This window comes from Berghia stephanieae, chromosome 13, assembly GCF_034508935.2.
Source record: "Berghia stephanieae isolate SIO BIC M18660-M18661 chromosome 13, UCSD_Bste_1.3, whole genome shotgun sequence".
Taxonomy (NCBI): domain Eukaryota; kingdom Metazoa; phylum Mollusca; class Gastropoda; order Nudibranchia; family Aeolidiidae; genus Berghia; species Berghia stephanieae.
In genome coordinates this window covers 9,401,479-9,415,709 of record NC_088372.1, presented here as the reverse complement: position 1 = coordinate 9,415,709, position 14,231 = coordinate 9,401,479, and the positions used below count along the sequence as shown (strand labels likewise).

At 36.8% G+C, this 14,231-nt stretch overlaps 1 protein-coding gene across 2 annotated transcripts in view; it reads right to left on the bottom strand.

The window, feature by feature from the left end:
- Positions 1 to 14,231, bottom strand: part of LOC144959069 (polyubiquitin-like) — a 58,977-nt gene that overhangs the window by 6,718 nt on the left and 38,028 nt on the right. For both annotated transcript variants that reach the window (XM_078891440.1, XM_078891441.1), the window contains exons 10-12: positions 13,868 to 14,074; positions 8,493 to 8,657; positions 2,237 to 2,362 (exon numbers count right to left, since the gene is read on the bottom strand). In XM_078891440.1, the coding sequence (XP_078747566.1) occupies positions 2,237 to 2,362; positions 8,493 to 8,657; positions 13,868 to 14,074 (498 nt within the window). The remainder of the gene's footprint in view (positions 1 to 2,236; positions 2,363 to 8,492; positions 8,658 to 13,867; positions 14,075 to 14,231) is intronic.

The window sequence follows — 14,231 nt, the reverse complement described above, 5'->3', positions numbered from 1 at the left end:
TTTTACTCCATGCCGATTTATTACTATTACATTTTTTCTGAGACAAATTCTAGGTGTAGTATCAAAGCTAATGCTTTTAATTTTTACATGTTAATGATAGTTGAATAAAACTATTTATGTACATGCTCATTTTTAATACATTTTTTTTTCAAATTTTGAAAAGTAGCAAAAATTTCTAGGATTGAATGAGTTAATAAAGGGAGTAAATTCGACCATGTAAAAGGGGACCACAAAAGTAAACAACGTTTCGGCCTTTGACTACTCCATCTGATTCTCAGCTAAGACTCACTCACCCATTGTGCTTCACGGACACAAAACAGTTCACAACAACAACACAGCTGGGAACAACAACAAACCATAACACACAACAATTATGTTCCCTAAATGACAGTGTGTCCCAACCACTACACTTTCCTTCTTTTCACTATTGACAACGGTAGGTCCTGTCCTCCTGCTCGATCATCTACCCCTTCTAATATATCCTTATTTGTCCTGTGCTCCAAATATGTAACAATACAATGCAATCAAATATGTGACCCACCGTGTAATATGTAACAATACAAAGTAATGAAATATGTGACCCACCGTGTAATATGTAACAATACAAAGTAATCAAATATGTGACCCACCGTGTAATATATAACAATACAAAGTAATTGAATATGTGACCCATCGTGTAATATGTAACAATACAATGCAATCAAATATGTGACCCACCGTGTAATATGTAACAATACAAAGTAATTGAATATTTGACCCACCATATAATATGTACCAATACAAAGTAATCGAATATGTTTTTTTTTTTTTTTTGTTTTTAATGGTTTTACGGCACTTGCAACACATTTAGGTCATATCAGCGCCAGTAAAAAGGAAGAAAATGGGATAGTCAAAAGTTCTAGAATGTATAAAGCATCCAAAAATAAGGCAGACAAAGGGAAATGTTTCAAAGAGGGAATAGATGCAGATTCCAAGAGCACACTATCAGTGTACCTACTTAGTTTGAGATCACTAAATGTCTCATCCTGACACAAGCACAGGTTCTGCCAAGGGGAACACACTCAATTGTTTACAAATCATACATATTTAAAAGGAAAAATAATACAGTGCATAACAGAGAGATGATTTACAAGGAAAAAAATATCACCTCCCTATACATTGACCGTTTCCCTCACAACCAGGGAATCCGGCCAGGGTCAAGACAAAACCAAGTAATCTCATTCCAAGACAAAGACAGAAAGCAAGTTGGAAAACAGATACAGGGGGATAGAAGACACAGTATGTACCTCCCTGCCCACTATGGGAGGTCAGGAACCCAAGCCAGTAATTAAATATGTGGCCCACCGTGTAATATGTAACAATACAAAGTAATCAAATCTGTGACCCACCGTGTAATATGTAACAAAACAAAGTAATCAAATCTGTGACCCACCGTGTAATATGTAACAATACAAAGTAATCAAATCTGTGACCCACCGTGTAATATGTAACAAAACAAAATAATGAAATATGTGACCCACCGTGTAATATGTAACAAAACAAAGTAATGAAATATGTGACCCACCGTGTAATATGTAACAAAACAAAGTAATTAAATATGTGACCCACCGTGTAATATGTAACAAAACAAAGTAATTAAATATGTGACCCACCGTGTAATATGTAACAAAACAAAGTAATTAAATATGTGACCCACCGTGTAATATGTAACAAAACAAAGTAATTAAATATGTGACCCACCGTGTAATATATAACAATACAAAGTAATCGAATATGTGACCCACCGTGTAATATGTAACAATACAAAGTAATGAAATATGTGACCCACCGTGTAATATGTAACAATACAAAGTAATGAAATATGTGACCCACCGTGTAATATGTAACAATACAAAGTAATGAAATATGTGACCCACCGTGTAATATATAACAATACAAAGTAATGAAATATGTGACCCACCATGTCAATTTTGTATTATGTTAGGATGAACTAGTTGAACTAAATAAACAAAATTGCTTTTAAAGTAAAAATGATAAAAAATAGGAAATTCTGATTTTTCAAAGTTGACGAAACAAAACTCAACTCTCCTCACCAATGCATCTATTTCAAGTCCAATTTTGTAATTTAATCTTAAAATCCCATTTGAATACCACCAGGTTCCTCCAGACATAACACTGTATTGAGGTGATTGGTCACTTTTACAAATCAGGTGTTGGTATAAATGAAAAGGACTACCTGGAGTGACTCTTGGGTCCAAGACGATGGAAGTCAAAGTTGTGGGGTCCGAAAAGGAGATGCCAGACTTAAAACAAGCACTAGGCATTCCCATACCCAGACGGTCTCGACACTGAAGGTCTATTCCTAAAGTGGAAAGCAATGTTGAAAATAATGAGGAGGAAAAAACTCCCAACAAACTATGCAATTAAGACAACATACATGCACACACACACACACACACACATTCATCATTTAATCCTTTCCATTCCTCGTGGACCACAGGGCTTCAATAGTACATCTCCAAAGTATTCTGTCCAGCGTCTTCATCTTCATCTCTCCCCAGGACATTCCAGCCAACTTCACCTCTTCCTCACAAGACCTTCTCCATGTTTTCTTTGGCCTCCCAACCTTCCTTTTTCCCCAGAGGGTTCCAGCCCAATTTGTTGGTTTTCTTGCACATACACACACACGCACACACATACATAACAAAACCCTGTATTCCATTTCCCCAACCCCCTCCCCACTTTCACGCACCCCTAATCCAAATTTAAAAAAAAATTCCTGAGCGTAATAAACAAAATAAGACCTCCAAATTATCAACCAGTAAACCATTGCTTGCCAGGCATTTTCTGATGCTGACCAGTTTAAAACAGCTCTGTTATAACATCTAGTTTTACATACTTTATTCTCATCTGTTACATTGGATTTTATATCAGCATATTTGTAAAAATGAGCTGATTTAATTGATTTAGTTTTTACTTAGTTTCATTGACGGGTTCTTGGACATTTATTATTATCAAAATGGATTTAAAACATCCTTCCAACACTTTACATTTATATCAGTACAGCCATTTCTATTATATAACAGTTCTTATACTACTCACAACATTCATTAATGAACAGAGCGAGACCATTTGTTACAAATAAAAACATAGAGGAGGCAGGAGAAAACAGCAATTTTTCAGATATTATAAACAACAGACCACAAAGAACCAAATTCACCCCGTGGCCACCATCACCATTGAGGACTTTGGAAAAAAACATTAATAATAAGAAAACATTCAACCACTCTACACAAACGAGGATAATTCCACACACCACTTTCAGCTTAATTATAACGCTATACGGAACACGCCAATATGTGATTATAACAAATCCCCACGAACCCAAATATTCCTAGTTCAGAACCTTGTCCCGAACCTCTTCTTCAGGACAACACAAAACAAAAAGATGTTTACGAACTCTGAAATAAATGTATCCATCAAGTAAGTGAAACTCAGCCACAGACAATGATAATAATGTAGCAATCAAGTAAGTGAAACTCAGCCACAGACAATGATAATAATGTAGCAATCAAGTAAGTGAAACTCAGCCACAGACAATGATAATAATGTAGCAATCAAGTAAGTGAAACTCAGCCACAGACAATGATAATAATGTAGCAATCAAGTAAGTGAAACTCAGCCACAGACAATGATAATAATGTAGCAATCAAGTAAGTGAAACTCAGCCACAGACAATGATAATAATGTAGCAATCAAGTAAGTGAAACTCAGCCACAGACAATGATAATAATGTAGCAATCAAGTAAGTGAAACTCAGCCACAGACAATGATAATAATGTAGCAATCAAGTAAGTGAAACTCAGCCACAGACAATGATAATAATGTAGCAATCAAGTAAGTGAAACTCAGCCACAGACAATGATAATAATGTAGCAATCAAGTAAGTGAAACTCAGCCACAGACAATGATAATAATGTAACAATCAAGTAAGTGAAACTCAGCCAGAAACAATGATAATAATGTAGCAATCAAGTAAGTGAAACTCGGCCACAAACAATGATAATAATGTAGCAATCAAGTAAGTGAAACTCGGCCACAAACAATGATAATAATGTAGCAATCAAGTAAGTGAAACTCAGCCACAGACAATGATAATAATGTAGCAATCAAGTAAGTGAAACTCGGCCACAAACAATGATAATAATGTAGCAATCAAGTAAGTGAAACTCGGCCACAGACAATGATAATAATGTAGCAATCAAGTAAGTGAAACTCAGCCACAGACAATGATAATAATGTAGCAATCAAGTAAGTGAAACTCAGCCACAGACAATGATAATAATGTAGCAATCAAGTAAGTGAAACTCAGCCACAGACAATGATAATAATGTAGCAATCAAGTAAGTGAAACTCAGCCACAGACAATGATAATAATGTAGCAATCAAGTAAGTGAAACTCAGCCACAGACAATGATAATAATGTAACAATCAAGTAAGTGAAACTCAGCCAGAAACAATGATAATAATGTAGCAATCAAGTAAGTGAAACTCGGCCACAAACAATGATAATTATGTAGCAATCAAGTAAGTGAAACTCGGCCACAAACAATGATAATAATGTAGCAATCAAGTAAGTGAAACTCAGCCACAGACAATGATAATAATGTAGCAATCAAGTAAGTGAAACTCGGCCACAAACAATGATAATAATGTAGCAATCAAGTAAGTGAAACTCGGCCCAGACAATGATAATAATGTAGCAATCAAGTAAGTGAAACTCAGCCACAGACAATGATAATAATGTAGCAATCAAGTAAGTGAAACTCAGCCACAAACAATGATAATAATGTAGCAATCAAGTAAGTGAAACTCGGCCACAGACAATGATAATAATGTAGCAATCAAGTAAGTGAAACTCAGCCACAAACAATGATAATAATGTAGCAATCAAGTAAGTGAAACTCGGCCACAGACAATGATAATATTGTAGCAATCAAGTAAGTGAAACTCGGCCACAGACAATGATAATAATGTAGCAATCAAGTAAGTGAAACTCAGCCACAGACAATGATAATAATGTAGCAATCAAGTAAGTGAAACTCAGCCACAGACAATGATAATAATGTAGCAATCAAGTAAGTGAAACTCAGCCACAGACAATGATAATAATGTAGCAATCAAGTAAGTGAAACTCAGCCACAGACAATGATAATATTGTAGCAATCATGTAAGTGAAACTCAGCCACAGACAATGATAATAATGTAGCAATCAAGTAAGTGAAACTCAGCCACAGACAATGATAATAATGTAGCAATCAAGTAAGTGAAACTCAGCCACAAACAATGATAATAATGTATCAATCAAGTAAGTGAAACTCGGCCACAGACAATGATAATAATGTAGCAATCAAGTAAGTGAAACTCAGCCACAGACAATGATAATAATGTAGCAATCAAGTAAGTGAAACTCAGCCACAAACAATGATAATAATGTAGCAATCAAGTAAGTGAAACTCGGCCACAAACAATGATAATAAACTTCTAAAGCTTACTATTGAAAAGGAAGGAATTATGGCAAGTAAGACATGAAACAAGACCGGATATTATTTTAAGAGCTGAAACGTGGTTGACACCAACCAGATGTCCAAGAATTATTTCCACCCGAGATTGGTTATTATAGGATTCTTTCATGGGTTTGGATTTATTAAAAGAGTTATTTTTATCACGCCAAATAACTCACGAGCTTGCGAGCAGAAGATACACGTCATAAACAGGGGATCTCTGGACTTCGTTGGTCTTTTGCTGACAAATGTCCTGAACAGCTGTACTGGTCCATTGACTAACGTTTCTGTTTTCGTTCTGATTTGAGAATATTTTTGGCTTCACTGTTCTATAACCTGATTTTAAAGTATTTTTCTCGGAGCACAGGCTACTCAAAATATCCTCATTGTGGATCCCGTGAAAAGGATTCGCCATTCTAAAACAGTTTTTTTTCTTCACCTGCTACTATGAAACTTTTCGCCAAATAAAAACAATTGTATTCATAAGCACTAAAAGATTACTTTTAATAACCAATCAGCTCTCTTTTAAACCTTGTTTTAAGCCAATAAATTTAGCGAAAATATTCAGCAATCGTTGAATAAATTTTTTATTAAACGCGTTCAAAACATTATTCAATGATTACGTATTTACTAAGAAACGATAGGGAGGTGTGGATTCAAGCGTTTTTAGAAACTATAGAAAAGATGGCTTTGGTAGAATCTTTGTTGCAACTGAGTTTGATTACCCGCTGCGCTGCATGGCCTTGAGCAAGTCACCTCACCCTAGCTCAATTTGCAGCGCAGCACTGCAGCTGACGCCTGATTTATTCTAGTCTTCCCTTGGAATAGACCCTAGAGACAAATTTCCCCTAGGGGATAAATAAAGGGAACTACAGAAACACACAGAGGCTGTATTCAGTAGTTTTCTTTAGATCAACTCGGTCTACAGAACACCATCCCAGTTTCACAGTCGACTCAAGAACAAACAGACAATACATCAAGCAACCTTGACCTATTGGACACTTCAATTTACCAGAAATTGACTGGAAACATGAACGAGTAATTAGTCACTGATACTCTGCTAGCATAGATAAAACCTTCATTGAAAAAGCATAAAATAAATGAGTAAACAGGGATAAATATAATACTGTGAAGAAAGAAACAAGGAGTGAGAACAGAAAAGAATACCATACCTATGTAAAAAGGCTGATTGAAGACAATTTGAACAAAAACTTATGGACATTTTTAATAACTAGAAAAAAGGACCCCATCAAAGTTGCACCTTTAACCGAAGAGACACACAGACAACAAAGGCAACGCTGATGCACTTAACCTCAAATTTGGCTCAGTATTCACGTCTGAAAACGAGACGATTGTGCACCCAGTCTTCAAGAAAGGGGAGCGAAGTACAGCCTCTAACTACCGTCCCATTTCCCATATGTTGCAAGCTTCTTGAATTGAAACTGCAAGCTCACCAACAAACTTTCGTGGTGTTTGTTTCTTGACCTCAAGACGTTGTGAGAGGGAGTCAAGATTATTGTTACGTTTGAAACCACTTTTATCGAGTGGTGGAAGGCGCTGATAGTAAAGTCCCTCTCGTGGCCAAGCAGAGGTGCCTATCAGTCACGGGTTCAAATTCCCATTACTGCAAAGTAGAATACAACATTTAATGTATTCACTTCATGTATTTCATGTTTTTGTAATTTATTATTGACTGAAAGTGGGAGTGTTTTTTTAATAGTTTTTTTTTTTCAGCAGCCCAAACAATTCAGAAATTCATGCCCATCTTCGTTGCATTAACTTATTTTCTGTTTGTTTTGCTTTCACAAACAATGATCCAGTAAATATTTCAGCAAAAATAGCAGAAGAGAAAAGAAAACAAAAGAAAACAGATAAAAATCAAAATGATAAAGTGACAATTGATGGAGCAGGCACTGGTAGAACACCAAAGATAAGACCCGTGTAAGATCAGTAATTAGACCTACTAAGAGTTGCTGTTAGTAAAATCCTTCAGCTTGGACAAGGTGACCTGGTCCTAGGTACACATCTGAAAAGGGAAGCCCCACTCCAGGCAGGCTAATATTTTAGGATGTTTGTTCTTGTAATTTTATTTATGCTTTGTCTGGCACTGTTTCACAAACACTTTTTCAGAATATAATGACAGTTCACTCCGCTTAATCGCACACTCCACTTATACGCTACACATTCCCAAAAAACTTGATTTTTTTCTCTATTTAATAGCTCTGCTTAAATCGCACACAATCTCCACTTAATCACAACACCCGGATTCCATCTTGATTGGAGCGACAGCAAACAGCCATATGGAATCAACGATGCTGTTCCAGCTCCACAAAACTTTTCAGTTGAAGCAGATGATTGATTCGTTACAATGGACAACAATATACCCACCAGCGGTGTACTGACATCTCAGGAGATACTGGACTCTGTTAAGCCACACAAAAAATAATGACTGGGTAATGAAGATGAAGATGAGTCGTTGGAATGTGACACATGTGTCACACACATCCCCTGGCAAACACAGATAACTTGACATGGTGGACAAACGACGCCGCTTCATCCAAGAGGAATGCTTGACAGATGATCGACCAACATTGGCGAGATTGGAGACGAGGGTTTATAAACTTGCACAGAATAGAAAGCAATCAATGTTTCACGAATACTATTCTTACAAACAATAATGTTACATTTGGTTGTCGAGAAAAAAAAAAAAGAATAAGAAAAAAAGGACACCCCAAAAAAAACCCCCTTCTTATGAGACCATGTCTTGAATATGATGGTCAGAAGCCCATAGAAAACTCAGAAGGGAAGGCCTACATCAATAGCACAAAAAAGCTGGTACTTAGATGCTATTATTAACTTCTCTGCTTAATCGAAACACTAACCCAAACTCCTGGGGGTGTGCGATTAAGTGAAGTCAACTGTACTTACCCTTTAAAACCAACGTCTGCTTGTGATAGGGGATGGCCCAGTGATCTTGCATCAGACCTTTCAAATCCTTCAGTGTGTTCCAATAATCCATCCGTACTTCATACTTTGAATTTCGATCTGATAACTTGGTCACTGTGACCTTGACTGTGGTGCCTCTTGGAGAATCTGATAGATAGTCCAAAAACAAACAGTTCAATTTCTATAATGAGACACGACGTCTGTTAGGTGCTTTTACATTATTTTTTCTAATAGAGACAAAGCTAACTTGGTACTCATTATATACCTGAATGCGGTGAGAGAATGTGAGTAAAGAGCTTTTTCCTTTTTCCACCCAAAGCAGACTAACGAGGGACCTACGAGGTCCATTCCATAAATAAGTTTCCCTCCCACATCATCTCATTCATCTGTGGTGTTTCAATCATCCTGTTTTGTTGATAAAGGGGAAACCCGAAACGTTCATTTGATCTGTTTTTGTAATTAAATTGAAGCTTACATTCAACTTCACGTTATTATTTATTTCTTCGAGCTTCGAGCAGCAATATTTACACTCCCCTATAACTCAGAGACGGACCTACGAGGTCCATTCCATAAATAAGTTTCCCTCCCCTATAACTCAGAGACGGACCTACGAGGTCCATTCCATAAATACGTTTCCCTCCCCTATAACTCCGAGACGGACCTATGAGGTCCATTCCATAAATAAGTTTCCCTCCCCTATAACTCAGACAAAATGACACAGGATACTGAAAATTGGCAAAAATACCCTTTATTATATGATCTGTTCAGTTTTTAACACAACAACTGGTATTTCCGATGCATTTTTCCAGTCTCTGTTATCAGCCATTAAACGCCATGACGTAAGATGAGTTGTCTGACAGCTTCTTTTGTTGCCAAAATAAAGTCTTCTGATGATTAAAATCGTTGTCCCCGGAATAAACTCAGGTTAATCTCCAGATTCAATCTAAAACATGTTATGTGCTCTTTCAAAATTGACGAATGAAATGTCTTGAGAAATTGATGCAAGCCTCTTTTTCAGCTGATGTCAGCAAACATGGAGCCCATTTTGAGAAAATGTTCTCTTTTCGAGTTTTTGGGGAATGAGAATCCGGTAAACAAAAGTTGATGACATGAACAATTCTTAAGCAATATCAGAACATAATTTTCTCTCCCCTTCAGCCACGGATTGCTCAACAACTGACATTCCTGCATTGACAAACTTTCAACTTCCATATCCATTTTGCCATCAGAAATCGCTGGAATCCAATTTCTAGTGGTTTCTATGGATAGTGCATTGCCTTCAAGGGCAAGTTACTAGATCCTTCCTGGTGTAGACTTACTGAGTAAAAGTGAAAACAATATTATTACTCAAACAGGTCAAATTCAAAGCATAATATGTCCTAGTTTATCGTTGTCGGGAAAACACGCCCTCCCTACCTCCTAAAGACAACCCGATCTTTACGTTCCTCCAAAGACACCACTCTTTATTATCCTTTGTTATCATTCCATTCCTTCCTCAAACTAATTTTTACCCTGAACATGGTTTTCTCTAACTAATTTTACCCAGCCAGTGTAAAAAGTTAGATTAATTGAAGGATTAAAAAAAAATACGACCTGTGATTTCGACCACCTGAGCTCTACTGTGAATTTAACGATTGCACTCGTCAGGTTGGACAAACGATCATGTGATCAAATTTTATTTCCCGTTTTCTCATCACAACAATTTAGAATGAAGACGGAGAGCCTGCCTTTCACGCTAGAAGATGAAAACCGCTAGGAATAATTGTGCTTTGATATTAATCATTTTGCGCCAAAAATATAATATGTTGTAGAAATTGCGATTTGATCTTTTCTTTTATTCGCGGGTGTTGACATTGCACTTTGCTTAGTGAAAATCGGACAAAAATGATGATTTTGGTGATAAAAAATGACTTTGATGACATTTATTGTAACTTACAAAATTATTATCAATAATTTATAACCCTTATTTGTGGGCCCATTTTGTCATTTGTGGTATCAATTTTATTGTAACAGAGAGACAGGAGCTTCCGAGTTATTTTTTCTGATGCCAAATTATTACTTTGTATAATTTAGTATCCAGAAAAATGGTTGGTAAATAAAAATGTCACCTTCTTTGATCTACCGCAATGATCTATTCATGTAGAATTGTGAGTCGAGCATCCGAAGTCTTCGACTAATCACAGGTTCTCTAACCGGCCGGCCAAAACAAAGACTCTACACGCCTTCCATGTATTATGCTATTGTTATGTAAACAACCTGTAACACCTTTTTGAGTAGGCTTAATAGCTAAAATCTAAAAGTAAAAAAATATAGTTCTGAGGAATTTGAAAGTCACATTGCTGAATCAGCTTGAAAAAAGAACATTGGTTCTTATTTTAGAAAAATCGTTTGAAAACCAACTGTTTTACGAATAAATTTGATCTAAAAAATTGCATTTGTATATTTTAGCTTTTTAAAGCTATTTATCAGCCGATTTTCTTGATTTTTATGTCATTTTTCACATCTCAATGAGACGAACACGTTGTACTCGTTTGATTCAAAAGAGTTTAAAACACAAATTTCGTCTTTAGATTGCGAGTGGTCCAGGCCACAGGGCTTTTGGTGTTACACAATCACTCGTCACTTTCGGTCAACTGTGTCCTTTGAAGGTGTACCACCTTTATGAAGGCTCTCAAACGTTATGCAGCATCGGTACTGCCAATATCTCGTTCATGGCAACGAGATATGACGTAAGAAGGATAGATCATTTTCTTGTATCTCGCCTATTGATGGTTACGTATGTGTGTATCTATCTACACTGATTGTGTATATATACATTTAGATAAACACGCAGACACACAAACATGCACTCCATCGCTGTGTCGCATAAACAATACCTCTGTGCTCATTCTTATCACTTCCACCTTCATTCTAATTAGAATACCATGGGCCATGATTTGCTAATGCTTGGCTACGACAGTAAATGAATGTTGTGATACAGCACCCCCCCCAACACACACACAAACACACATACACCAACTTCTTGTAACATGTTATGTATAAAGTTATTTCCCTCAATATAGGCAATAATAATAAAGCTCCCTTAAGCGGAGATTTGTCTTAATAATGGTATAGATTTATAGTGCGCCAAACATCCCTTCATCAGGAGGGCTCTGGGCGCATAACATAGATTAACTTAATCATTAAGCCCTAACACAGTACACGAACAACGCTAATTATACATAATCAAAAGAAAGCCTGTCGGAATAAGAATGTCTTCAATCGACGCTTGAATTCCTCTAGTGAAGACGAAGAACGTATCTCTAGTGGTAGTAAATTCCACAACCTTGGACCAGAATGCTGAAAGGCGCGTTCACCAGCCTTCACTCGACAGCGGGGTGTTTTCAATTTGAGGTCGTTCGTTGATCGAAGCGATCGCTGTGGGTTATACCGTTCAACGAGGTTTGAGAGATATGCTGGTGACGAGCCCTCCAGGCATTTGAAAACAATAGTTGAAGATTTATATTTAATCTGCTGGTCCACTGGCAGCCAATGCAGCTGCTGTAGTAATTCGGGAGCTGCAGTTTTCCTGTCTTTCTGCAGTACAACGCGGGCTGCCATGTTCTGTATTTTCTGGAGTTTGTTTATTTTGTCCTTTGTGAGACCAACAAACAGTGCATTGCAGTAGTCCATTTTCGGGAATATCAAAGATGTGACCAATTTGTTGCAAGTTTCCCTATTAATAAATGGTCTGATTGTTCTGATATTTCTTAGAATGCAGATAGCACTTGTTCTCACATTGTTAATATGTTTGTTCATAGACAGATCACTCTCTAAGGTGATGCAGAGATTTTTTGCTGATGTTGTGAGTTGTATTTTGTTATTATCGTTGATTGTCAGTGACAGTGTAAATGGATCTGTCTTATTATTTGAACTAGCAATGAATAAGGCTTCAGTCTTGTCGCCATTTAATTTTAATCTATTTGCAGACATCCATCTCATCACATGGTTGATGCATTGTTCGTAAACAGTTATCTTTGAAACTATATCGGATTGCAAACACATGCTATATATCTGGGTATCGTCGGCGTACATATGGTAAGCGAGAGAATGTTGCTCTAAGATTCTCGCAACAGGGGAAGTGGAAAGTACAAAAAGGACTGGACCTTAGGTCTTAGGATCTATTACAAGGATTGTGTCAACCGAAGTTCAGCGCCCCAAATGAGCCTTGGAGAGTTGAAGGCAACATAATGCGATGAATATTCCAACTAGGTATATTTCGGGTTCGAAGCTAAGACCATACCGTTGAGCCTCACCCTCTCCATCAAGTTGTTTTGGCAATGCACAGTTTCCTCGAACTTTTTCGCATGTCCCGACGAGTTCGAAGAAACCGTGCTGGAGTGTACACTAATTATAAATTGTGTTTTTGGTGTTACTACCTTTTTGATTAAAATACTTCATTATAATTACTACAGCTTTTCTTGTATTTACATAGTATTCTTTAACTTTAATCTTACAGTTATCGTTTAACATTATAACAAGTGTAACTAAATGACAACTTGCCATATTTATGGACAATAAAGATCTATTATTATTATTATTATTATTATTAACTCTTCGTTTGGAATATGGAACGTTACAAATAAGTTCTCAATGCTGCTGTACAACCTTGTTCGTTTTTGAGAGTTTCACGGCGCTTGCAACACATTAAGGTCATATCAGCCCAGTAAAAAAGGAAGATAATGGGAAAGTAAAAAGTTCTAGAATTGCAATTAAAGCACCCAAGAATAGGGAAGATAAAGGGGAATTGGTTCAAATAGGAAACAGATGTTGATTCCAAGAGCACACTATCAAAGTACTTCGTTTGAGATCACCTAAAAGACTCATCCAGACACAAGCACAGGTCCCCACTAAAAGGAATACACTCAAATGTTTACAAATCATATATAATATGTAAACAAAACATAATAAAGTGCATAACAGAGAGATGGTTTACAAGGAAAAAAAAATATCATCTCCCGAAACTAAAAATACATTTGACTGTTTCTCTTTCAGCCAGGGTTTCCGGCCAGGGCCAGGACAAAACCAAGTAATCTCATTCTAAGACAAAGACAGAAAGCAATTTGAAAACAGATATAGTGGTAAGAAGACACAGTAAGAACCTCCCCTGCCCACTATGGGAGGTCAGGATGCCCACCCAGCTGTACAACCTTGAATTAAGGTTCAATTTTCTTCATCTGCCCGGTAGGACATAATACCAGATGACATAATGGATCAGAACTAAAACATTGGAAAGAAAAAAAAAACATTTTGGTGAGACATGTGATAGGGATATCAGGAATTAATGAATACACTGTACTCAATAATAAAGGACTTACTTGTTCTAGACGACAATTCAATACAGCATAGATCTGTGATGCCGTGGTCAGATAACTTTTTGTTGTAGATTAGGCCATTCCCCTTGAAACAGACCTGGACCAAATCAGGGTGCGACTCAGATTGTGGTTGAACAAGACATCTCACTTGGAGTACAGAAGTTGAAGGATAAACATTCAGTTGATGACCAGCAACCAGAATTCTCATTCCTGTAAACATATTACAAAAATGATTATCATATTCCACAGAGATATGACAAGGAAAGAAAGAGGTTTGCCTTATGTTTATTCTGGCTGGAATCATGTCTTCTTGCTTGTTTTGTCTTCTGTTGAGTTTATGACAGGAATTTTTTTGTGCACTGTCTTT